The 27,744-nt window shown below is 48.1% G+C and overlaps 3 protein-coding genes across 3 annotated transcripts in view; 2 read left to right on the forward strand and 1 right to left on the reverse strand.

Moving 5' to 3' along the window:
- Positions 1-3,194: 3,194 nt before the first annotated feature.
- On the forward strand, positions 3,195-6,630 carry LOC149436234 (uncharacterized). Its single transcript, XM_089661831.1, has 6 exons — positions 3,195-3,544; positions 3,636-3,866; positions 3,983-4,080; positions 4,170-4,391; positions 4,574-4,870; positions 6,289-6,630. The coding sequence occupies exons 2-6, from the start codon at positions 3,689-3,691 to the stop codon at positions 6,628-6,630; spliced, it is 1,137 nt and encodes a 378-aa protein (XP_089517957.1). The 5' UTR covers positions 3,195-3,544; positions 3,636-3,688.
- On the forward strand, positions 6,625-19,035 carry LOC149436235 (uncharacterized). Its single transcript, XM_089661828.1, has 2 exons — positions 6,625-6,743; positions 16,444-19,035. The coding sequence occupies exons 1-2, from the start codon at positions 6,680-6,682 to the stop codon at positions 18,357-18,359; spliced, it is 1,980 nt and encodes a 659-aa protein (XP_089517954.1). The 5' UTR covers positions 6,625-6,679; the 3' UTR covers positions 18,360-19,035.
- Positions 19,036-25,627: 6,592 nt separating this feature from the next.
- The window catches only part of LOC149436236 (EMILIN-1-like), a 145,161-nt gene continuing 143,044 nt past the window's right edge, over positions 25,628-27,744 (reverse strand). The window contains exon 2 of the mRNA XM_089661835.1: positions 25,628-25,987. Within this exon, the coding sequence (XP_089517961.1) occupies positions 25,698-25,987 (290 nt within the window). The 3' untranslated portion in view covers positions 25,628-25,697. The remainder of the gene's footprint in view (positions 25,988-27,744) is intronic.

Consider the following 27,744-nt stretch of genomic DNA (forward strand, 5'->3'; position numbering starts at 1 on the left):
TAGTTACTTCCCCAGAGATTTATCACCATTGGAAAGAACTTTTACATCAGAGGCACAACAACTGTTGAGTTTCTTTTATGCAATCAAAGCTTCAGAAAGCACAGTGAAGTCACACAGTATCATATTACAGTCTCCTGACAGTTCACTAAGAAGAATTCTTGAGGAAGATACATTCAGAGAATGTGGTGAAAGGTATCCTCAGTGGATAAGAGCACTGTTAGCCAAACACATTGTGATAGGTACAGCTGTATCAGACAAGTCTCTACCTCACATTAACAGCAACACATGTATTACTGAAGAACACTCTAACACCAGAATAATGACATCAGCACAGAAAACAGCTACGCATATTTCTAATATTATAGGGATGAGAACAAAGGCATAAACCTTTGTCATCTCTGGGGTGATACAAAACCTTTCTTTGTTTAGTAAAACAGGGTTTTGCGGTCATGACCTATGATGAAATATTGCGTCCTGTCATACCTAAATATCACACTACTTTTGTATTCTAGTTTAGGTACTTTTAGACAGGATTAGGACAGTATTTTGATTGATATATAGAAGTTTTCTGTAAAAGGAAATAGGAAGTAATGATACTTCACAATATGTGTTTCAAACTCATACACTGATTGTTCCATAATCTTTCATATTTGTTGAAAAAAGGTGTAAGAATAATGTAATGTTTGTGCCAAAGTAATGATACTGCATTTCTTTACAGAAATGGCATCTAAAATCAAATATGAAGCGTAACAATCTCCTACAAGCCAACGTTAAGGAATTTGGACGTTAAAGAAGAGATCTTCATATGGGAAGAAGATTGAACAAGAGCTCAATACTTCACACTTGTGACTGATTTATCACGTTTAACAAAAATGTTTCTACTTTACAGAACTTAAAGAAGATATTTTATAGACATTGCATGAAGAAAAGATTCATCAAGAGGAAATCTATTTATTATTAGTGATAACATCATTTATTATTGAAAATATTGTTATAGGTCACATATACATTTTAATGATCCTTTTATTCCGATACTTACATCCATATTGGGATTATATTAATATTATTATTATTATTTTTTATTTTTTACATATTCATATACAGAATATTTTTTGGTTAAAACTTCATAGAGTTATTCCAGTTATTATAATATCTTTTGTCAAAAGATTTAAGAAATATATTACTCTTATAGGAGTAATAGAAACTTATGACACATTTTAGAATGGAAAGTATATTTCCGGAGAGTTAAAATATTATACAAATATGGAAATATACTACATTAATTATTATTACATCATTTAATTATTATTTTTATTATTATTATTATTACTATTATCATATATCAATTAACATTATGATTACGAATTTTTAGGAAGAGAAACTGAAGATAAGGTATAGAGTTCTGAAGGAAAGTTATTTTTGATTGGTCCAGTTATGAAGAATATGTACGATCATTTGGTATAAGACGGTGTGTATGGGACATGAATGAAGTGTGCATTGGTTGATCATTAATTTTAGACTAATCATAATAAGGGGGATATGTTAAATCTAAATTATGATTCGGCACTTATATTGATGGCAAGCTTGCAAAATATTTGGTTTTTATGATTAGTCATAATTAATATTAATATGTGTAAGTGGTCTATTGACAAATGATAGTATTTACTATTCTTCAATTATAGCTGAGACCAAAAGATATACAAGTTAGGTTGAGTATACTATATTTAGGCATAAAGTATCTGGTAGTTATGTCAAGGTTATTAGAAGTGACTTACTATTACATTATGTATTTTAATAGTATCTGTGTGTATTTAGTATACATCTCTAACATTGATACATATATAGTTTAGTGATTATACATTGATATGTTCTTAAGCTATATTATTCTTTACGTCATTAGCTTATAATATTATTTACATCAGCATTCATATGTTCCTGTCCATCAAACATCATATGTATAGCATCCTTTCCTTATATGAAATGGCTTTGCTAAGCAGTAATAATTTCCATAGAAGGTATTAAGATCACTAACTATGACGTACATTTGCCTCTTAAAAGACCATGAGACATCGGACAAGAGAGACTCTCTCACACACACACACTTACACGCTACATGACTCTTGCATACACACGTCTGAGAAGCTGTAACAGCTGCTAGATCATCATTTCCGTCTACTTCCGGCTTCTTTACAAAGTCTAGAAGGACAGCATTAAGGACAAGGACATGAAGGACAGAACAGCCATGACAGATAATGGTGACTCTTTCTTTGAACTTTTGCTTGTCAGTTTTACAGTAGTTTTATCTCCATGGAACTGTTCATGATACGCTTTACATTGTCTATTTTACACCATTGTGTGATAGAATAAAATCACACTTCATTTTTTATTTCAATGGCTCTTTCATTCATAATCGCCTCAAGACACTAGAAGAAGTATTATATGTGTCTAAAAATCCAACAACATATCAGAGTGTTTGGCTGTAAAGCATATGCCCACATTCCAAGTCAGAAACGCTCCAAGTTGGAGAACAAAGCCATAGAAGGCATTCTGGTTGGCTACAGTGAGCAGAGGAAGGGATATAGAATCCTTTGTCCAAAGACCAACAAGGTCACAGTAAGCCGCAGTGTTTATTTTGATGAAAGTGAAGCACCAGATAATACAATTCTTGAAAAATGTGGAGAGGATTTACGCGCTGAATCGGCAAGAGACACTGACCCATGCGAAGCAGGACAAGAGCCAGAACAAGAAGAAGTGGAACTTACAATCAACGAGCCAATAGAACCCACTGAACAACAAGAAATCAGAAGATCCTCTCGAATGACAAAAGGGATACCACCCCGCAGGTTATCATACGCTGCTAAAACACATCAAACACGGGAGCCAACATCCTGGGAAGACATAGAAACTTTGCCGAGAAGGGAAGCCGATCAGTGGAGAAAAGCAGCTGAAGAAGAAATGAAATCACTTCAAGAAAATAAAACTTGGTCACTAACAGAACTCCCTCCTGGTCGCAAATCCATCGGAAGCAAATGGACTTTTAAAGTGAAATATGATGCAGAAGGAAACATCCATAGATACAAAGCAAGATTAGTTGCCAAGGGATTTATTTATTTATTCTGTATATCTTTTGTTTTTATCTTGTGTTCTGTGTTTATAAGACTTTTCTATCTGTAGTAAAATATATTTTTTAAACAGTTGGTTACATAAAAGTTAGTTTTATTGTTTCTTACTTTTTATTAGTTATTTTGGCTCCTCCCTGATATCTCTGTAAGGTAATACAATGCAGGATTGGGTATTAGGGGACATTTCTCGGGGCTGCAGTTCCTCTGAACTCCACAAGATGGTGATCTCATTTCTGCTAACCAGACAGGACTTCTCTATGGAATGCAGACAGGAAGTGATGTCAGGAACAGACAGGAAGTGATGTCAGGAACAGACAGGAAATGATGTCAGGAACAGACAGGAAGTGATGTGGAATAAAGACAGACTGTGCCATGCGGTGTGAAGGAGATCGGAGACATTGCAGAAAGTAGCAGCAGAGGAGGTAATAAGATGTTGTGTTCTATTTACACCCAGTAACCACCCGTCATGTCCGTCCTCTTCCTCCTTAGTCATGTGACGTCTTTTATTTCCAGCAGATGATACACATCAAAATTTAGAAGGACACAAGGACCTCTACAAGTAAGTCATGATGGAGGACCACCAGAGAGGACACAAGGACCTCTACAAGGACTTCATAATGGAGGACCACCAGAGAGGACAGAAGGACCTCTACAAGGATGTCATGATGGAGGACCACCAGAGAGGACACAAGGACCTCTACAAGGACGTCATGATGGACAATCAGCCGCCCCTCACATCACCGGGTAAGAGGAGACTTTATTGTAAAGGAGAGAGCAGTACGGAGGATCCACCTAGATCCCCCATCATCTGATAAACACATAGAAACAATGGATTCAGTCAGTGTGTGTGTTTCCTACAGATGGATCCAGTCATGGGAACCCACCAGAGAGATGTCCCCGTCCTCTGTATTCCCGGGATTCCACACAGGAAGGTCACACCATCCCTCACCATCATCAGGTAGATGAGGAACAATCACTGATAGCATCATTAGGATCTGTAAATTATCTGCATTGTTACCATTGATGTCATTTTTATTATATATTCAGAGTGGAAACCTGAGAGATCCTGAAGTTGAAGTTAAAGAAGAGATAAAAGAGGAGGAGGATGGGGGGATGGAGGAGTCAGAGATTCCAGAAGGACACCAAGATCTGTACCAGGACACCATGGTGGAGTCATCCAGCTACAGGAATCTACCAGAGAGATGTCCCCGTCCTCTGTATTCCCGGGATTCCACACAGGAAGGTCACACCATCCCTCACCATCATCAGGTAGGTGGATCAAGTTATGGGAACCCACCAGAGAGATGTCCCCGTCCTCTGTATTCCCAGAATTCCACACAGGTAGGTCACACCATCCCTCACCATCCTCAGGTAGATGTGTATAAATTATAACTATTAGTGATTGTTCCTCAAGGGTGTTTGTTACATTGAATTTCTTTTTGAACGTTTAGAGTGGAATCCTCGGGGATGATAATATTGTTAAAGAAGAGTATAAAGAGGAGGATGGAGTGATGGAGGAGTTTTCAGAAAGACACAAGGATATGATGGAGCCAACTAATACCAGGAACCCACCAGAGAGATGTCCCCGTCCTCTGTATTCCTGGGATTCCACACAGGAAGGTCACACCATCCCTCACCATCATCAGGTAGATGGATCCAGTCATGGGAACCCACCAGAGAGATGTCCCCATCCTCTGTATTCCCGGGATTCCACACAGGAAGGTCACACCATCCCTCACCATCATCAGGTAGATTATTATTATACAGTATTTATATAGCGGCAGAAGGTGTGCTCAGCGCTGTACATTATAGTGGGGACAGAACATGAGACAATACAGTAACAATACAATACACGAGGGGTGCGAGGGCCCTGATCCTTGGAGCTTACAATCTAGAAGGGAGGGGGTAGAGGTACAGGAGAAAGTGGCTGTGGGGGATGGAGTGGTAGGAGGAGTGGAGGAGATCGGCTGTTAGGTGAGGGTGGGGTAGGCTTCCCTGAAGAGATGGGTTTTCAGGGTGCGCCTGAAGGTAAGGAGGGTAGGTGACAGTCTGATGGATTGGGGTAGTGAGTTCCAGAGGATGGGGGAAGTCCTGGAGTCGGGAGTGGGAGGAGGAGACCAGGTAGCTAGAAAGTAGGAGGTCTTGTGAGGAGCGAAGAGTACGGGTTGGGTGGTATTTGTGTATCAGGTCGGTGAGGTAGTTTGGGGCGGAGTTATGAATGGCTTTGTATGTCAATGTTAGGAGGTTGAATTTAATGAGTTGGGCAATCTGGAGCCAGTGGAGGGAATGACAGAGGGGGTTGGAGGACACTGAATGGAGGTCAGTGGAGGGAATGACAGAGGGGGGTGGAGGATACTGAATGGAGGCCAGTGGAGGGATTGGCTGAGGGGGGTGGAGGACACTGAATGGAGGCCAGTGGAGGGATTGGCTGAGGGGGGTGGAGGCCTTTGAAGGGATTGACAGAGAGGGGGTGGAGGACACTGAATGGAGGCCAGTGGAGGGAATGACAAGGGGGTTTAGAGGACACTCAATGGGGGCCAGTGGAGGGAATGACAGAGAGGGGTGGAGGACACTGAGTGGAGGGAATGACGGGGGTGGAGGACACTGAGTGGAGGCCAGTGGAGGGAATGACAGAGGGGGGTGGCAGAGCGGTTGGTGAGGTGGATGAGTCTGGCCGCTGAGTTCAGGATAGACTGAAGCGGGAATAGTCGGTGCGGAGGGAAGGCCGGTGCGGAGGGCTGGCCGGTGCGGAGGGGAGGCCGGTGAGGAGGGATAGCTGGTGAGGAGGGAGGCCGGTGGTGCGGGATGGCCGGTGAGGAGGGATGGTAGGTGGTGCGGGAGGCCGGTGAGGGGGGAGGCCGGTGAGGAGGGATGGCCGGTGGTGCGGGAGGCCGGTGAGGAGGGGCTGGCCGCTGAGTTCAGGATAGCCGGTGAGGAGGTCGGCCGGTGAGGGGGGAGGCCGGTGAGGAGGTTGGCCGGTGAGGAGGGATGGCCGGTGAGGAGTTTGGCCGGTGGTGCGGGAGGCCGGTGATGAGGTCGGCCGGTGAGGAGGCAGTTGCAGTAGTCCACACGTGAGATGATAATGGGGTAGATGATGACAATTATTGGTAGGTGGGATTTATACTCGGCATGTTTGTTACAATGAATGTTTTATTATATCTCTCAGAGTGGAATCCTCGGGGATGAGAATATTGATGGTAAAGAAGAGTATAAAGAGGAGGATGAGGAGTATGGAGTGATGGAGGAGTTTTCAGAAGGACACAAGGAGATGATGGAGCCACCTAATACCAGGAACCCACCAGAGAGATGTCCCCGTCCTCTGTATTCCCGGGATTCCACACAGGAAGGTCACACCATCCCTCACCATTGCAAGGTTGGTGGGATGGAGCATCTAGAACATGGATTCATACAGACAATGTGTGGAGTTTCTGTGACCTTCTATCTTCCAGATGATATTTCCTCTCCTTCTCTTGATGTAGAGTGGAGATCCAATCGATATAGAATTTGAGGTGAAATCAGAAGAAGAAGAGGCGTATGTGAGGGATGATCAGCAGTCTATGGAGGAGGATGGAATAACGGGGACATTTATAGAGGAGGACACTCCTACAGAGATCAGCACAGGTGGGTCATGAACACCAAATCCATTCCTCCACCCATACTGCTCACTGATTGGTCCAGAGTAGGGCGGGGGCGGGGTGATATCAGCCTGTAATACATCAGAAGAAACAATGCCGTCCCGATTGATCCGGTAAACGTATCTGGATTATATCTGCCACTCACTTCAATAAAAGCGTGGATTGTAAACCTGAAATACTGGAACTCAGAAAAAATGGCGGCTGATTGGCGCATTACCGCCTCCAAAGTGGTTCCTTCCATCCCATGCGGAGTCATGTGACCTACAAACGTTCAATGCCATGTTGTATGTATTAGATCACACGGGTCATAGAAAGGTTGTCATTCACATGGTGGACGTGCTGTAATCATAGAGGGGAGTGGAGGCCAGTGGAGGGAATGACAGAGGGGGGTGGAGGCCAGTGTAGGGATTGGCAGAGGGGGATGGAGGGATTGGCAGAGAGGAGTGGAGGTCAGGGGAGGGATTGGCAGAGATGGGTGGAGGGATTGGCAGAGGGGGTGGAGGACACTGAATGGAGGTCAGTGGAGGGATTGGCAGAGGGGGGTGCAGGACACTGAATGGAGGCCAGTGGAGGGATTGGCAGAGGGGGGTGGAGGTCAGTGGTGGGAATGAAAGAGGGGGGTGGAGGTCAGTGGAGGGATTGGCAGAGGGGGTGGAGGACACTGAATGGAGGCCAGTCGAGGGAATGACAGAGGGGGGTGGAGGCCAGTGGAGGGATTGGCAGAGGGGGGTCGAGGACACTGAGTGGAGGCCAGCGGAAGGAATGACAGAGAGGAGTGGAGGCCAGTGGAGGGATTGGCAGAGGGGGGTGGAGGACACTGAATGGAGGTCAGTGGAGGGATTGGCAGACGGGGGTGCAGGACACTGAATGGATCCCCCCTTATGTATTATACATGGAGATCATATTCCCTCTTATGTATTATACATGGAGATCATATCCCCCCTTATGTATTATACATGGAGATCATATCCCCCCTTATGTAATATACATGGTGATCATATCCCCCCCTTATGTATTATACATGGAGATCATATCCCCCTTATGTATTATACATGGAGATCATATCCCCCCTTATGTATTATACATGGAGATCATATCCCCCCTTATGTATTATACATGGAGATCATATCCCCCCTTATGTAATATACATGGAGATCATATCCCCCCTTATGTATTATACATGGAGATCATATCCCCCTTATATATTATACATGGAGATCATATCCCCCCTTATGTATTATACATGGAGATCATATCCCCCCTTATGTATTATACATGGAGATCATATCCCCCCTTATGTATTATACATGGAGATCATATCCCCCCTTATGTATTATACATGGAGATCATATCCCCCCTTATGTATTATACATGGAGATCATATCCCCCTTATGTATTATACATGGAGATCATATCCCCCCGTTATGTATTATACATGGAGATCATATCCCCCCGTTATGTATTATACATGGAGATCATATCCCCCCGTTATGTATTATACATGGAGATCATATCCCCCCGTTATGTATTATACATGGAGATCATATCCCCCCGTTATGTATTATACATGGAGATCATATCCCCCCGTTATGTATTATACATGGAGATCATATCCCCCTTATGTATTGGGATTTTTAATATCAGACCCTATATTGTTTATTATTATTATACAGTATTTATAAAGCGCCAATAGTTCGCTCAGCGCTGTACATTACAGAGGGGGACAGAACATGTGACAGAACAATACCAATACAATGTGATACATGAGGGGATCGAGGGCCCTGCTCTTTCGAGCTTACAATCTAGGAGGGAGGGGATGGTGGCACAGGAGGAGATAGCTGAGGGGGATGGAGTGGTAGGAAGAGTGGAGGAGGTCGGCAAGTTAGCAGGGGGTGGGGTAGGCTTCCCTGAAGAGATGGGTTTTCAGGGTGCGCCTAAAGGAGAGAAGAGTAGGTGATAATCTGATGGGTTGGGGCAGGGAGTTCCAGAGGATGGGTGACACGCTGGAGAAGTCCTGGAGGCGGGCATGGGAGGAGGAGACTAGGGAACTAGAGAGAAGGAGGTCTTGTGAGGAGCGGAGTGTGCGTGCTGGGCAGTACTTGGATATTAGGTCAGTGATGTAGTTCGGGGCAGTATGGTGGACAGCTTTGTACGTCAGTGTTAGGATTTTGAATTTGATCCGTTGCGCAATCGGAAGCCAGTGGAGGGATTGGCAGAGGGGGGTGGAGGCAAGTGGAGGGATTGGCAGAGGGGGGTGGAGGCAAGTGGAGGGATTGGCAGAGGGGGGTGGTGGAGACAGAGCGGTTAGAAAGGTGAATGAGTCTGGCAGCCGTATTCAGGATGGACTGAAGCGGGGATAGCCAGCGGCGAGGCAGGCCAGTGAGGAGGGAGTTGCAGTAGTCCAGTCGTGATATGATGAGGGAGTGGATGAGCTGTTTAGTGGTTTCTGGGGTTAGGAACGTGCGGATTTTGGCGATGTTGCGGCGGTGGAGTCTGCTTGTTGCGGAGGTGGAGTCTGCTTGTTGCGGAGGTGGAGTCTGCTTGTTGCGGAGGTGGAGTCTGCATGTTGCGGAGGTGGAGTCTGCACGAGTTTGTTAAAGATTGGACTTGGGGCTGGAAGGATAGGTTGGAGTCCAGAATGACACCCAGTACTCTGGCCTGCAGGGCGGGTTTGATGGTAGCGTTGTTGGATGTGATGGAGAAGTCAATGGGGGGTGGGGTTCGGGCTGGGGGGGAGACAAGAAACTCGGTTTTGGAGAGATTCAGTTTAAGGAAGTGGAGCGACATCCAATCTGATATGTGGCTCAGTAGGTGTGTGATTCGGGCGGAGACTGAGGGGGTGAGGTGGGGGGTTGAGAGATAGATTTGCGTGTCGTCGGCATAGAGGTGGTAGTTAAAGCCATGAGAGTGTATGAGTTGGCCAAGGGAGGAGGTGTAGATGGAGAAGAGAAGGGGCCCAAGGACGGAGCCTTGAGGGACCCCAACAGAGAGGGGGAGTGAGGGGGAGGTGGTAGCATTATAGGGAACGCTGAAAGAGCGTTGTGACAGGTAGGAGGAGAGCCAGGAGAGAGCAGAATCTCTGAGGCCGAGGGAGTGTAGTTTTTTGAGGAGGAGGGGGTGGTCAACTGTGTCGAAGGCCGCAGAGAGGTCAAGGATTAGGAGCACTGAATAGTGGCCATTAGCTTTGGCGGTTAGCAGGTCGTTGGAGAGTTTGAGTAAGGCAGTTTCGGTGGAGTGTAGGGGACAGAAGCCAGACTGTAGGGGATCGAGGAGGTTGTTGTCGTTGAGGTGAGAGCATAGGCGGGTGTAGACTAGGCGCTCGAGGAGTTTAGATGTAAATGGGAGATGGGTCTGAGGTTGTTCGGGTCATTGGGGTCCAGGGAGGGCTTTTTAAGTATGGGGGTGATGTGTGCATGTTTCAGAGGGGAGGGGAAAGTGCCGGAGGAGAGGGAGAGATTAAAGATGTGGGTGAGGGAGCGTAGGATGGAGGGGGAGGGAGGTCATAGGAGTTGTGAGGGGATAGGGTCGAGGGGGCAGGTGGTGAGGCGGGCATCAGAGAGGATCTTGGAGGCTTCCTTGATGGTAATAAGGTCAAAGAGTCGGAGTGTTGGGGGAGCTTCAGTATGAGGAATGTAGGGTGGGGTGGAAGTGGGGGTCAGAGCAGTGGTGGGGCCATGGGAGAGGGGTGATGAGGGGGTAGCTGTGTGAGGGTGAAGGGGGTTGGAGAGAGTTTGAGCAGCGACGAAGTCCCTGTGGGTTATGTTGAGGGAGAGGGGGGATAAGGGGGTAGCTGTGTGAGAGGGGAAGGGTTGAGAGGGCGTGTGAGTTGCGGTGATGTCCTTGCGAATTGTGTCAATCTTGTTTTTGAAGTGATTGGCAATCTCAAGGACAGTGAGTGAGGTGCTGGGTGGAGGTGGGGGTGGCGAGAGTAGAGAGTTGAAGGTGGAGAAGAGTCGGCGAGGATTGGAGGAGAAGGCCTTGATGAGGGTCAGGAAGTAGGCTTGTTTGGCTGCGTGGAGGGAGGAGGTGTAGGTGTGGAAGGCAGATTTGTAGCGGGTGAAGGCTTGTTGGGATTTGGTTTTGCGCCATAGTCGCTCCAGGGCACGACTGTGTCGTTTGAGGGTATTTGTGTGATCAGTCTGCCAGGGCTGGAGCGGTCGGGGTCTGACATTGCATGTGGTTAAAGGGGCTAGTGAGTCAAGGGCTGTTGAGAGCGCATTGTTGTAGGCAGTCATAGCCAAGTCGGGGCAGGACAGGGGGAGGATGCTGTCATGGAGTTGATCAGCTGCAGAGTGGAGGGGGGCAGGGTTAAGGTTGCGGAGGTTACGGCTGGTAGTAGTGTGACATTTGGAGGGGTAGGCGTTGGAGGACGAGGAGATAGAGAAGGTGATCAGGTTGTGGTCAGAGAGAGGGAAGGGGGTGTTAGTGAGGTTGTGGGGAGCGCAGCATAAATATATTAATAAGTAAGGGTCCCGACACTGAGCCTTGGGGTACCCCACTAATAACACTGACCCTTGGGGTACACCACTGACACCCCCAGACCATGCAGAGTATGAATCATTAACCACTACTCTCTGAATACGATCTTTCAGCCAGTTTTCATTTATATTCGGATTTTTCCAGCCCATAGACTTTACCTTACACATTAGCCGTGTGTGGGGAACTGTGTCCAAGTATACCACGTCCCCCGCCACCCCTCTGTCCGGGTATGCCACGTCCACCGCCACCCCTCTGTCCGGGTATGCCACGTCCACCGCCACCCCTCTGTCCAAGTATACCACGTCCCCCGCCACCCCTCTGTCCGGGTATGCCACGTCCACCGCCACCCCTCTGTCCAAGTATACTACGTCCCCCGCCTCCCCTCTGTCAGCTTCCACTGATTACAGAATACTAATACTGAGAGTCCTGACCCTTATACTATATAACTTGTACATTCCATACTCCTGACCCCTGCACTATATACTCCGTGTTGTACATTACATACTCCTGACCCCTGCACTATATACTCCGTGTTGTACATTACATACTCCTGACCCCTGCACTATATACTCCGTGTTGTACATTACATACTCCTGACCCCTGCACTATATACTCCGTGTTGTACATTACATACTCCTGACCCCTGCACTATATACTCCGTGTTGTACATTACATACTCCTGACCCCTGCACTATATACTCCGTGTTGTACATTACATACTCCTGACCCCTGCACTATATACTCCGTGTTGTACATTACATACTCCTGACCCCTGCGCTATATATTCCGTGTTGTACATTACATACTCCTGACCCCTGCGCTATATACTCCGTGTTGTACATTACATACTCCTGACCCCTGCACTATATACTCTATGTTGTACATTACATACTGCTGACCCCTGCACTATATACTCCATGTTGTACATTACATCCTCCTGACCCCTGCACTATATACTCTATGTTGTACATTCCATACTCCTGACCCCTGCACTATATACTCCATGTTGTACATTACATCCTCCTGACCCCTGCACTATATACTCCATGTTGTACATTCCATACTCCTGACCCCTGCACTATATACTCAATGTTGTACATTACATACTCCTGACCCCTGCACTATATACTCTATGTTGTACATTACATACTGCTGACCCCTGCACTATATACTCCATGTTGTACGTTACATACTCCTGACCCCTGCACTATATACTCTATGTTGTACATTCCATACTCCTGACCCCTGCACTATATACTCCATGTTGTACATTACATACTCCTGACCCCTGCACTATATACTCCATGTTGTACATTACATACTCCTGACCCCTGCACTATATACTCCATGTTGTACATTACATACTCCTGACCCCTGCACTATATACTCTATGTTGTACATTACATACTGCTGACCCCTGCACTATATACTCCATGTTGTACGTTACATACTCCTGACCCCTGCACTCTATACTCTATGTTGTACATTCCATCCTCCTGACCCCTGCACTATATACTCTATGTTGTACGTTACATACTCCTGACCCCTGCTCTCCCCCTCCCCCCACTGCTATATATACACATAATCTGGATACTCTTTTGTTCCCCCCATTTCCTCCCAGCTGGACATTTTATATCGGATGATGTGATTGGAGCACAGACTTTTACATGGTGATAATAATGTGATAACATCCTCCAACCAGAAAGTGATAATGAGGGAGGAGTCAATACCCCAATGAGGGTGGTCTTCAGGATGAGGGAGGAGTCAATACCCCAATGATGGTGGTCTTCAGGATGAGGGAGTAGTCAATACCCCAATGATGGTGGTCTTCAGGGTCAGGATGAGGGAGGAGCAAATACCCCAATGATGGTGGTCTTCAGGGTCAGGATGAGGGAGGAGCCAATATCCCAATGATGGTGGTCTTCAGGATGAGGGAGGAGTCAATACCCCAATGATTGTAGTCTTCAGGGTCAGGATGAGGGAGGAGTCAATACCCCAGTGATGGTGGTCTTCAGGATGAGGGAGGAGTCAATATCCCAATGATGGTGGTCATCAGGGTCAGGATGAGGGAAGAGTCAATACCCCAATGAGGGTGGTCTTCAGGATGGGGGAGGAGTCAATACCCCTGTAACAGAAGCGTAGGCAGAACAGAGCACACGGAGAAGATGGGGAACACACAAACTTTATTGAAGCAACAAATTGACAGACACTCAACAGGGAAATGGCAGGAAGCGTGATGTGTGCGCAAACCAGGGACTATTCCAGGCACGGGGGGGGGGGGGGGGGGTATTCAGCGACAGGCAGGCAATCTCCCCCCCTCGACTTGGGGCCTCAACCGAGCTCCCTCCGTGATTGGACAGCGGATTGGAGACTCGGGCAACAGGTGGGAACCTACCACTGGGCAGGGGACTCGGGCAACAGACGGCAACCTACCACTGGGCAGGGGTCTCGGGCAACAGATGGCAACCTACCACTGGGCAGGGGCCTCGGGCAACAGACGGCAACCTACCACTGGGCAGAAGACTCGGGCAACAGACGGCAACCTACCACTGGGCAGGGGACTCGGGCAACAGACGGCAACCTACCACTGGGCAGGGGTCTCGGGCAACAGATGGCAACCTACCACTGGGCAGGGGCCTCGGGCAACAGACGGCAACCTACCACTGGGCAGAAGACTCGGGCAACAGGCGGCAACCTACCACTGGGCAGAAGACTCGGGCAACAGATGGCACCCTACCACTGGGCAGGGGCCTCGGGCAACAGGCGGCAACCTACCACTGGGCAGGGGCCTCGGGCAACATGCGGCAACCTACCACTGGGCAGGAGACTCGGGCAACAGACGGCAATCTACCACTGGGCAGGAGACTCGGGCAACAGACGGCAACCTACCACTGGACAGGGGTCTCGGGCAACAGACGGCAACCTACTACTGGGCAGGGGCTTCAGGCAACAGGCGGCAACCTACCACTGGGCAGGGGCCTCGGGGACTCAACGGGACTCTAGCTGTGGAGGCTGGCCACAGCACAGCTCCCACCCAGCTTTCTAGGGTCATTGGGTTCACAGGGACTCAACAGGTAGCGATGGCTCAAGCACTCAGGGGCACCACAGGTAGCTATACTCTGGGCATGCCACCAGGACATGGGTGATCAGTGCACACACAGCGGGGCGGTTTGGAACACGGGTGGTCGGTGCACACATCGGGGACAGTTCAGAACATGGGTGGTCGGTGCACACAACAGGAACAGTTCAGGACACGGGTGGTCAGTGCGCACAACAGGAACAGTTCAGGACACGGGTGGTCAGTGCACACAGCAGGAACTGTTCAGGACACGGGTGGTCAGTGCGCACAGCAGGAACAGTTCAGGACACGGGTGGTCAGTGCGCACAACAGGAACAGTTCAGGACACGGGTGGTCAGTGCGCACAGCAGGAACAGTTCAGGACACGGGTGGTCAGTGCGCACAGCAGGAACAGTTCAGGACACGGGTGGTCAGTGCGCAGAGCAGGAACTGTTCAGGACACGGGTGGTCAGTGCGCACAGCAGGAACAGTTCAGGACACGGGTGGTCAGTGCGCACAGCAGGAACAGTTCAGGACACGGGTGGTCAGTGCGCACACCAGGAACAGTTCAGGACACGGGTGGTCAGTGCGCACACCAGGAACAGTTCAGGACACGGGTGGTCAGTGCGCACAACAGGAACAGTTCAGGACACGGGTGGTCAGTGCGCACAACAGGAACAGTTCAGGACACTCACGGTAAGCAGCTTGTAGACCCTCAGCGGCAGGCGGCTCCAGACAGGGACGACCAGCGGTCAGCGTTCCAGGGACAACCAGCGATCAGCAGACAGCAGCAGCTCCCAGGGCACTCAGCAGCAGACAGCCTCCAGGGACACGCAGCCATGGATAGTGTACAGGGTCCCTCAGCCACAGCTCCCAGGGCACTCAGCAGCAGGAAGGGTGCAAGGGTGCCCAGTAGACAGGCTTACAGACTGGCAGGGTCTCAGCTGTGGGGTCTGACCTTTGAGGAGAAGGCTCATGCAGAGCTGTGGAGACTCCCAACCCTGGGGTATTGTAGAGGGCTGCAGTCCTGACCTTTTGGGGGTCTGCAGAGTGCGCAGGGGGGATGGCTGGGGAGGCTCGGTCCCCCTCACCCGAGCCTCCCAACATCTTTCTGGGAGCAGGATGATTCTACCCACATGGCCAGGAACAAAAGGGAAGGCTGCTTCCTGTGTGGGTCTCTTGAAGATCATGTGGGACGCGGCTAGGTTGCCTCGGCAACGGCTGGCCCAGCCCTGTCCATGGAAGCCCCACAGACCTTCTAATGTACAAGGAGGAAGGGAGGGGTGGAGGGATATGGCGGGGGATGGGAGAGGCACTGGCAGTCTGTGACAACCCCAATGATGGTGGTCTTCAGGGTCAGGATGAGGGAAGAGTCAATACCCCAATGACGGTGGTCTTCAGGAGCAGGATGGGGGAGGAATCATTACCCCAATGATGGTGGTCTTCAGGGTCAGGATGGTGGAGAGGTCCATACCCCCATGACGGTGGTCTTCAGGATGAGGGAGGAGTCAATACCCCAATGATGGTGGTCTTCAGGGTCAGGATGAGGGAGGAGTCAATACACGAATGATAGTGGTCTTCAGGATGAGGGAGGAGTCAATACCCCAATGATGGTGGTCTTCAGGATGAGGGAAGATTCAATACCCCAATGATGGTGGTCTTCAGGGTCAGGATGAGGGAGGAGTCAATACCCCAATGATGGTGGTCTTCAGGATGATGGAGGAGTCAATACCCCAATGATGGTGGTCTTCAGGATGGGAGAGGAGTCAATACCCCAATGATGGTGGTCTTCAAGGTCAGGATGAGGGAGGAGTCAATACCCCAATGATGGTGGTCTTCAGGATGAGGGAGGACTCAATACCCCAATGATGGTGGTCTTCAGGATCAGTCCAGTCTTCATCTCTCGTCCTATAATCCCCTCATCACTGTCCCTCCTATAAAAGACAGTTCTGGTTGTTTCCTCACTCTCTGACTAAGGTCCATGAATAAAGAAATGACCTGGTAGGAGATCAGAGGAGCCATTTCCTAATTCTCTTGAGGGTGGAATTGTAAGCTCCTCAGAGACCAAGCTGCCTGATGTGGGTGGAGTCCTGGTTTGGGGGAACCAATCAGCTCCTGTCTAGTAATCCTCTTTGTCTTTGTATTTTAGTCCATGGCCGGGAGATGAGGAAAACCTCCGAGGATTGTCTCACTTTGTCTCCAGACTGGAAAGTAGAAGATGAGGACATCACACAGTATAGTCCAAGAGAAAACCCGGCTCCCTCCAATGTCCATCCGGCACCACCCAGTGTAGATGGACCATCGGATTCTTTATATCCTGAGGAACCTCAGACTGTGCGGGACCTGGCCGGCCTTCCAATAGGGAAGAGGTTCTCCTGTCCTGAGTGTGGGAAATGTTTCCAATATAAATCCGTTCTTAAGGATCATATAAGAACTCACACGGGGGAGAAGCCGTATTCCTGTCCTGAGTGCGGGAAATGTTTCAAATTTAAAGCTAAACTAAATGTGCATATAAGATCTCACACGGGGGAGAAGCCGTATTGCTGTCCTGAGTGCGGGAAATGTTTCAAATTTAAATCTAATCTAAATGTGCATATAAGAGCTCACACGGGGGAGAAGCCGTATTCCTGTTCTGAGTGTGGGAAATGTTTTGTAGAAAAATCAACACTTATCATACATCAGAGGTCTCACACGGGGGAGAAGCCGTATTCCTGTTCTGAGTGCGGGAAATGTTTTGTAGAAAAATCAACACTTATCATACATCAGAGGTCTCACCCGGGGGAGATGCCGTATTCCTGTCTTGAGTGTGGGAAATGTTTTCCTTATAAGTCCTATCTTTCCAGACATCAGAGATCTCATGCGGGAGAGAAGCCGTATTCCTGTCCTGAGTGCAGGAAATGTTTTTCTACAAAACAAACACTTACCGTACATCAGATGTCTCATACGGGGGAGAAGCCACATTCCTGTCCTGAGTGCGGGAAATGTTTCCGTCATAAATCCGGTCTTAATGTGCATATAAGATGTCACATGGAAGAGAAGCCGTGTTCCTGTCCTGAGTGTGGGAAATGTTTCCAATATAAATCCCTTCTTGAGGAGCATATAAGATCTCACACGCGGAAGAAGCTGTATTCCTGTCCTGAGTGCGGGAAATGTTTCCATTATAAATCCCATCTTAATTTGCATGAAAGATCTCACACGGGGGAGAAGCCATATTCCTGTCCTGAGTGTGGGAAATGTTTCCAATATAAATACAATCTTAATAGTCATGAAAGATCTCACACGGGGGAGAAGCCGTATTCCTGTCCTGAGTGCGGAAAATGTTTCAAACGTAAATCTAAACTAAACGTGCATATAAGATCTCACACGGGGGAAAAGCCGTATTCTTGTTCTGAGTGCGGGAAATGTTTTGTAGAAAAATCAACACTTCTCACACATCAGAGGTCTCACACGGGGGAGAAGCCGTATTCCTGTGCTGACTGTGGGAAATGTTTTATAGCAAAATCAACACTTATCGTACATCAGAGGTCTCACACAGGGGAGAAGCCATATTCCTGTCCTGAGTGTGGGAAATGTTTTTCCTATAAGTCCTATCTTTCCAGACATCAGAGATCTCACACGGGAGAGAAGCCGTATTCCTGTCCTGAGTGCGGGAAATGTTTTTCACGGAAGTCCCATCTTCACACACATCAGAGGTCTCACACGGAGGAGAAGCCGTATTCCTGTCCTGAGTGCGGGAAATGTTTTTCACAGAAGTCCTATCTTCACACACATCAGAGGTCTCACACGGGGGAGAAGCCACTTTCCTGTCCTGAGTGCGGGAAATGTTTTTCAGATGATTCTAGTCTTTACACACATCAGAGATGTCACACGAGGGAAAAGCCATATTCCTGTCCTGAGTGCGGGAAATGTTTTTCCTATAAGTCCAAACTTAACATACATCAGAGATCTCACACAGGAGAGAAGCCATATTCTTGTCCTGAGTGCGGGAAATGTTTTCCCTATAAGATCTATCTTTCCAGACATCAGAGATCTCACATGGGAGGGAAGCCGTATTCCTGTCCTTAGTGCGGGAAATGTTTTTCATATATATATAATGTGTTGCGCTCCCAGTGACAATATTTTTGATGTATATATCTAATTAACTTTGATATGCAAATAATTCTCAGGTATTGAATAAAAATATACAAAATCAAACTATGTAAGTGATTTGAAAAAAATATATAAACCACTATAATGTATATAAATTAAATGATAATAACCGCAAAACCAATAAATAGTGCATAGTATACTAAAATATATAAATGAAAAGAATATACATCATAAATAGTGAATACTCAAAAAATTATATATATACTGCCAAATAATTGTGATATAAATGTCCTTTAAATTCAGTGACTTTGTGCTTGAATAAATCTTGATTTGGTGACTTTTTGTGAATCTGTGACTTTCTTTGAATCCTCAATTGGTAAAGATGTATGCTCACCTCCTTGTTAGCCTGCAATTAGGCTATACACACTTGTGGTTCACCTCCTATGGAACCTGCTTGGATGGAATTCCTCCCTTATATATGGTGAGAACGTGGATATGCGTTATCCTCAAATAGCCCATGTGCGTATTTCCATATGTGGGAACAAATTGCCAGACATAGTGTTTTATCCTTATAAAAAGGTTTCTCCTTTATTACTTTCCAGCAGGTACACTCACATATGTGATATGCGGTATAGGATGAAATTGCTCAGCTCTAATGATCCGCCAGCCGTCCGGCCATGCACCTGCTCGTCTATCCGATACTCCAGCTCTCTCCGAGTGACACCGCAGCCCCACCCCTTGGGGTGGGGCTGCGGTGTCACTCGGAGAGAGCTGGCAGTATATATATAATTTTTTGAGTATTCACTATTTATGATGTATATTCTTTTCATTTATATATTTTAGTATACTATGCACTATTTATTGGTTTTGCGGTTATTATCATTTAATTTATATACATTATAGTGGTTTATATATTTTTTTCAAATCACTTACATAGTTTGATTTTGTATATTTTTATTCAATACCTGAGAATTATTTGCATATCAAAGTTAATTAGATATATACATCAAAAATATTGTCACTGGGAGCGCAACACATTATATATTTATGACTTTTTGGACACCTAGGTAGAGTTGTGTTGAGTGTTTGCGATCCTCTATATATATTTTGGACAGTGAGTGTCTATTCTCTTGGTTTTGAGAGGTTAATATTGGGTGGATACAGACTGGCTCGCAAGTCACACAGATATATGCTAAATGTTTTTCATATACTCGCAGTCTTTACAAACATCAGAGATATCACACGGGGGAGAAGCCACTTTCCTGTCCTGTGGTGGAAATGTCCCTCACTGAAGTCCTGTCTTCCTGTACATCAGGGATTATATTGTGGTAGACAGATCAGACCGGGGTCAGTCCTTATTGGGGGGCGAAATGGGGAAAGATGGGGGGAGGGCTATAGCAGATGGTAAGAAGGTTCCCATGTTACAACCAGTGGAATTGGTACCATTTGTATGAAAATAAAAAATACACAAAATCCGTGTGAACAAAGTGTCAGTGGATGAAGGTGTCAGGGAATGGTGTCAATGAACGAGGTGTCAGGGAATGGACAAGGTGTCAGTGAATGAAGGAGGTGTCAGTGAATGGAGGAGGTGTCAGTGAATGAAGGAGGTGTCAGTGAATGGAAGTGTTTGTTCCCTAATGCCAGAAGTCTGCCCAGCACAATAGGTGAGTTGGAAGGTTTGGTGAATGAAGAGAACTAGGATTGGATTGGTATTGCTGAATCTTGGCTTCATTCCTCACATGACTGGGCCATTCATATTCCTGGCTAGGTTCTCTTTCGGAGTGACGGGGAAATAGGAAAGGGGGTGGAGTCTGGAATAGGAAAGGGGGTGGAATCTGTCTGGAATAGGAAAGGGGGTGGAGTCTGTCTCTGTGAGAAGTGATCTCAGCGAGTGTGAGAGGACCTAGATGATGGAGAGTGTGATGAGGTTGAAGTATTATGGGTGGAGCTGCACATGGGGGGCGGTACTACAAAGGTCATCATTGGAGTCTGTTATAGGCCTCCCAGTGTTAATGAGGAGGTGGAGACTACGCTCCTCCCACAGATGGAAGGGGCGGGGACAGTGATAATAACCAACCCCAACTAGGAATGATGCTCGGCTGGACCTGGTCATAGAGGGCCAAACTAGGAATGATGCTCTGCTGGACCTGGTCATAGAGACCCCAACTAGCAATGATGCTCTGCTGGACCTGTGTCATAGAGGCCCCAACTAGGAATGATGCTCTGCTTGACCTGTGTCATAGAGGCCCCAACTAGGAATGATGCTCTGCTGGACCAGTGTCATAGAGGTCCCAACTAGGAATGATGCTCTGCTGGACCTGGTCATAGAGGCCCCAACTAGGAATGATGCTCTGCTGGACCTGTGTCAAAAAGGTCCCAACGAGGAATGATGCTCTGCTGGACCTGGTCATAGGGGCCCCAACTAGGAATTATGCTCTGCTGGACCTGGTCATCTCCAACCATGCAGAGATTATTATGAATGTCCATATACAGAACATCTGGGTAGCCGTGACCATAACATGATTTCATTTATTGTTAGCTGTAAACAGCGAGCACATACGGGGAGAATAAAAACGTTCAACTTTAAGAGAGCTAATTCTCCAAGGCTGAGAGCTGCTCTCCAAGACTTAGAATGGGAGGAATATTGGCATCGATGAACACAACACAGAAATGGGAGTTCTTCACAAAGACTGTATGACCTGGATTTACTATTGTGCCTGGGCGCATGTCCGTGGGCGTCTCCTGTGTGTGGAGTCGTCTGACAGCCGGCACTCGGTGGCGTCTCCTGTGTGTGGAGTCCTCTGACAGCCGGCACTCAGTGGCGTCTCCTGTGTGTGGAGTCCTCTGACAGCTGGCACTCGGTGGCGTCTCCTGTGTGTGGAATCCTCTGACAGCCGGCACTCGGTGGCGTCTCCTCTGTGTGGAGTCCTCTGACAGCCGGCACTCGGTGGCATCTCCTGTATGTGGTGTCCTCTGACAGCCGGCACTCGGTGGCGTCTCCTGTGTGTGGAGTCCTCTGTGTGTGGAGTCCTCTGACAGCCGACACTCGGTGGCGTCTCCTGTGTGTGGAGTCCTCTGACAGCCAGCACTCGGTGGCGTCTCCTGTGTGTGGGGTCCTCTGACAGCCGGCACTCGGTGGCGTCTCCTGTGTGTGGAGTCCTCTGACAGCCGGCACTCGGTGGCATCTCCTGTGTGTGGAGTCCTCTGACAGCCGGCACTCGGTGGCGTCTCCTGTGTGTGGAGTCCTCTGACAGCCGGCACTCGGTGGCGTCTCCTGTGTGTGGAATCCTCTGACAGCCGGCACTCGGTGGCGTCTCCTGTGTGTGGAGTCCTCTGACAGCCAGCACTCGGTAGCATCTCCTGTGTGTGGAGTCCTCTGACAGCCGGCACTCGGTGGCGTCTCCTGTGTGTGGATTCCTCTGACAGCCGGCACTCGGTGGCGTCTCCTGTGTGTGGAGTCCTCTGACAGCCGGCACTCGGTGGCGTCTCCTGTGTGTGGAGTCCTCTGACAGCCGGCACTCGGTGGCGTCTCCTGTGTGTGACAACCAGCACTCGGCAGATCTTTATGGACTCTCATTGGATTTCCTTAGTTCTAGTGATTCTATTTTTGTTTCTTATCCTTTATAATTATTTCTGTGATGATTTTACTTATTTCAATATTTATTTTGACAGCTGAATGTAAAAATAAAGGTCTGCAAAAGAAAAAAAAACTGTGTGGGGTCCCCCCTCCCATCCATACCAAGCCCTTCAGGGGTCCCCCCTCCCATCCACACCAAGCCCTTCGGGGGTCCCCCCTCCCATCCACACCAAGCCCTTCGGGGGTCCCCCCTCCCATCCACACCAAGCCCTTCGGCTGTCCCCCCTCCCATCCATACCAAGCCCTTCGGGGGTCCCCCCTCCCATCCACACCAAGCCCTTTGGGGGTTCCCCCTCCCATCCACACCAAGCCCTTCGGGGGTTCCCCCTCCCATCCACACCAAGCCCTTCGGCTGTCCCCCCTCCCATCCATACCAAGCCCTTCAGGGGTCCCCCCTCCCATCCACACCAAGCCCTTCGGGGGTCCCCCCTCCCATCCACACCAAGCCCTTCGGCTGTCCCCCCTCCCATCCATACCAAGCCCTTCAGGGGTCCCCCCTCCCATCCACACCAAGCCCTTCAGGGGTCCCCCCTCCCATCCACACCAAGCCCTTCGGGTCTGGTATGTATATTAATGGGTAACTCTACGCCGAAATAACAAAAAACAGTGTGGGGTTCCCCCAAAAATTCATACCAGACCCTTATCCGAGCATGCAGCCTGAAAGGTCAGGAAATGGGGAGGACGAGCGAGCGCCCCCCGCCCTCCTGAACCATACCAGGTCACATGCCCTCAACATGGGGGGGGTGCTTTGGGGCAGGGGGGCTCACCCCCAAAGCACCTTGTCCCTATGTTGATGGCGACAAGGGCCTCTTCCCCACAACCCTGGCCGGTGATTGTGGGGGTCTGCGGGTGGGGGGCTTATCAGAATCTGGAAGCCCCCTTTAAAAAGTTTAAAGTTCAAGTTTAACAAACTTGACTGATTGATGTCACCAAGGAACCTTGATTAAGGTCATCAAGAAATCTTAACTGATGTCACCAAAGAACCTGATTGATTGAGGTCAGCAAAGAACCTTGATTGATTGATGGCACCAAGGAAAGTTGATTGATGTCACCAAGGAAACTGGATTGATGTCACCAAGGAAACTTGATTGATGTCACCAAGGAAAGTTGATTGATGTCACCAAGGAAACTGGATTGATGTCACCAAGGAAAGTTGATTGATGTCACCAAGGAAACTTGATTGATGTCACCAAGGAAACTTGATTGATGTCACCAAGAAATCTTGATTGATGTCACCAAGGAAAGTTGATTGATGTCACCAAGGAAACTTGATTGAGGTCACCAAGGAAACTTGATTGCTTGATGTCACCAAGGAAACTTGATTGATGTCACCAAGGAACCTTGATTGAGGTCACCAAGGAACCTTGATTGATGTCACCAAGGAACCTTGATTAATGTCACCAAGAAACCTTGATTGATGTCACCAAGAAACCTTGATTGATGTCACCAAGGAACCTTGATTGATGTCACCAAGAAACCTTGATTGATGTCACCAAGAAACCTTGATTGATGTCACCAAGAAACCTTGATTGATGTCACCAAGGAACCTTGATTGATGTCACCAAGAAACCTTGATTGGTGTCACCAAGAAAACATGATTGATTGATGATGTCACCAAGAAAACTTGATTGAGCTCACCAAGAAAACTTGATTGATTGGTGTCACCAAGAAAACTTGATTGGTGTCACCAAGGAACCTTGATTGCTGTCACCAAGAAAGAAAACTCCATTAGTGTAGCATCACTGATGTCACCAAGAAGAAAATTCCACAAAGTTAGAAAGCTAGCAAAAAAATAAGTAGACTTTTTTCTTCAGAGCTGAAGCATCCAACCACTTAAGATAATAGCAAAAAACAGAGGCTTGCTGGGAGCAGAAGGGGTTACACAGGAACTGGCTTATAGGCGTTCTGTTTGCTCGTGTCCAATACTACTGAAACTCAGTTCCCGGGCATTTTGGTGCAAGCCCTGCAGCCCATTGAAGACACTGGGACTTTTGGAGACATCAAGCCATGAACAACGCCATGGACTCTGGCCTCACAGAGGTATGCCTGGGCAGCCACACTACTATAGTTAGCTAGGGGGAAAGATGTTGTTCATATTGAACTGTACACTGCAACCCATTCAGTGAAGGATCCTGGTCTGAAGGTATTCAAAGGGGTGAATAATGTTGGTTGTGGTGCATCTAAAGAACACGGGTGTGTATCGCACTGAGGGGTATAAAGTGACATTGTTATAAAAGGGTTAACTCGGCAAGACCAGGAGAGGAGTGTAGTTGCTATGGGTAACCAAGTGAAGGAACAAGCTACAAGCAACCAATTGTTAGGTGTGGTACCTGGTAAGGTGACATGTCCTCTGGTAGCGAGGGGCTCATTGTCTGGCTCCCTCTCTAGCGGTCGGCATCCAACAGAAACAAGATCCAAACTCCCCATTACAGAAATCTATGTCCTGGTCATGAGGTACGGGAAGGAAGGAGCATGCATGAGGTCCATGCTAGGTGCATGGTGGGACTCCATTCTGTTACTGGGAGTGAGGTAACAGAGGTACACTGGACTGGTGGAGTGGGCACAGGCTCAGCACGTCCCTCCTAATACAACATACAAGATACAGCATGTAGTGTCATGAGACAAGTCGCTTTTCAGAGGAACTCTGTGCTTTAATTCCCGCACTCAGTGAAGGTTCATCTCCAAGTCGGGGAACTGCCTTAGTGTTTGACTTTTCACATGACTGCGATCTCCACCTGGTCTCCGGACATCAATGAGCATGCTCCACCCGAAAGCGAGCAGGGCAAAGATGACCCTGCCCATAGGCGGCAGTATAACCTGCCTCCTGTGTCCCTCAATGGACAAGAAAGGAAAATACCTTAGTAGCTTAGAAGAAAGCTAGAGCCCCTGTCAGATTTTTATTTCTGTCTGCTCCTTGTAGAGTTCCCCTGACTTCCTGATTGGTAAATTGTTGTCAGGAGGACAGGAAGTGTAGGAAAATCTCTCAAAGGAGCCCCAGATAGTAAAAACCTGACAGGAGTTCTAATCCTTCCCCACTACATCCACAATTAATGGTTTGGTCTCCATTTGTAATTTAAATCTGCTTGGCCCAGCCTACCTCTATGGTTACACCCTGAGTAGTAAGCTGGCCACAACCCCGGACACCCCCCCACCCCCCCCACACACACATTCACCAGGATACAAATCATTGTCATGTATTGTGTGTTAGAAGGAACAGACACGTCTGATTGTGGACGGAGGTCTGATCTGACCCTATTTAATAAACACAACACAACTGACTCCATGTAAGTCGTCTGTCCAGTCACATCATCGATATATCTTGTCGTATACAATAAAGATTGTATAATTTGTGTCGGTGACTTTGTGCCGGGATAACATTGGTACTGTTGAAAAGCTAAGCGGTTATATAATGGGGATAGCTGGATCTGTGAGGTGCATTCATAGGCTTGCTGAGCGGATGTTTATACAAGATGGCTGCCGGGCCCCTCATCCAGGAAGATGTCCCTTGGTGGGGAAATATCTTCTTATCTTCCAGGATTGTCCTCAGACACTCACTCATTACTCTTCTGGCCCCAGATAATAATAACAACAGAAAAATGACTCAAAATTCACCACAGAGAGGTTTCGCCCTTCTTATTGTACAAAAAAAATAAACAGGTTGAGTAGTTTGAGTCCCCCTAGAAGTCCACTTCCCCCTCGTACAGGAGGATTCCGCTGAACACTGTCAGAGGCTCATCAGAATGGGCCAACTTTCCGGTCACCAGGTCAATGCAGGCGGTGTCACCCGCACTCAGCTTGTTTTCTACGAGGGGCTTCTTCTCCAGGCCTTCTGGTTGGTATCCCTCAGAGTCCACCCTGGCAATGCCCAAGTTGGATTTGGAGAGCACAGCTTCAATCTTTTCATCTTTGTAGCTAGTCAAGATGGTACTAAAGATGTACCTGCCTTCTACTGGGGCAGTGAAGATACCTGGGAAGAAAACGAACATGGCTAGTTTGGGGCAATTCACCACAATATCTCTTCCTCTCCAAACCACCACAGACAAGGACTTGCAGAAAATAATGTGGCCTGTACAAGGAAATAATCAGCCACTACTGCAACTATTTATATAAGGTAGGCCACACCCACCACTGCAACTCTTTATATAAGGTAGGCCACACCCACCACTGCAACTCTTTATATAAGGTAGGCCACACCCACCACTGCAACTCTTTATATAAGGTAGGCCACACCCACCACTGCATCTGTTTATATAACATAGGCCACACCCACCACTGTCATTCATTGGGTCAGACAAAGTGTTTGCACCTGATGAATCCTCTTCCCACCTGCGGTAACCCTTGGTATACAGGCCCCACAAATCAGAGTCAGAAAGAAAGCCACAGTGAAGTGTACCTGTGCAGCATACAACAGAACATTGAACAGGGATGTGAAGGGAACCCTATTGGTAATATTTCTTGGCCCTATGGGCACAATTCCCTCCAGATTATCGCATGAGTTAAGGCAGTCACATGACCACATCTCGCATGCAATACTGAAAATGTCAATTCACTTTTGCTAGTATGCGGCATTTCCCATAAATTGGAAAAACACTCAGGAAATCAAACATAAAAAGGCCTTACACCGCGGTCACATCAAAGCCGATTTAGAAATTGTGCGATGTACAGTGCGGCCGGCGGGACGGACATGTCCCCATGAGGCTCCGTCTCCCCGTCGGGTGACGGCGCATTACAGCAGCGGGTCCCGGCCCGCAACCACTTAAAGGGGATCCGATCCCCATGGCAACCACCCCGGGGTCCGATCCGCCCGGGTCTGAGGCGGATCCTCAGCGTCAGGCCGTGGGAATCTGACAGGGGACTGTGTCCCCACTGTGAGCCGGCCATAAGCCCGCCCGCCGCTGCACACAGCATGCCGCGGTTGCGGTGAAGAGAGAGAGAGCAGGGGGGGCTGAGCACAGTATAACAGCCCCCCCCTTAGCAAGCAGCAAAATGGTTAAAGGGGCACCCAGGCATCAGGTCCCCCCATCGACCAAAACTATTAAAGAGGCCTTGGCAAAGGCCTCCACAAAGATGGCCGCCGTTCCAACACGTGGAAGCAAGCAAGCAGCAGGGGCATATGCAGCCCTACAGGATCCGCAGCCCAGCCATCCCTGCACGTCTGAGGGTGAGTCCAACAATGAGACAGATGCCCCTGCACAAGCCCTGACACCTGACCTTACACCCCCTGACCTTCTATCACGATTTGAAAAAATGCTACACAAAGCTTTGAAGCAAACCTCGGACCGCATCACTGCCACACTTTCTAGGGAAATCCGTGAGCTAGGACAACGCACTGCGGACCTAGAACAGAGGGTAGATGGTCTTGATGCTTCGCTTCAGACGCTTACGGATGACCTTGATCTTCTGCGTGACGAAAACGCTACATTATTAACACGACTGGAGGACTTTGAAAACTGAGCACGGCGCTCAAACCTGCGTATCCGTGGCCTTCCGGAAACGATTGTTGATGTCCAATCAACGATAACAGTTTTGTTCCAAGAGCTTGTTCCCGCTATCCCAATTGACAGATTAGAATTGGATAGATTTCACAGGGCGTTAGCACCACGACGTGCGGATGGTCCACCACGCGATATTATAGCCAAGCTCCACTTTTTCCGTACCAGGGAGCAACTCCTGCAGGCTGCCCGTAATGCAGAATCTCTACAGTTCCAAGGTCATACCTACCAA

This window comes from Staurois parvus, unplaced genomic scaffold, assembly GCF_062004578.1.
Source record: "Staurois parvus isolate SC_StPar_1 unplaced genomic scaffold, SC_StPar_1.0 ptg001396l, whole genome shotgun sequence".
NCBI classification, from domain to species: Eukaryota; Metazoa; Chordata; class Amphibia; order Anura; family Ranidae; genus Staurois; species Staurois parvus.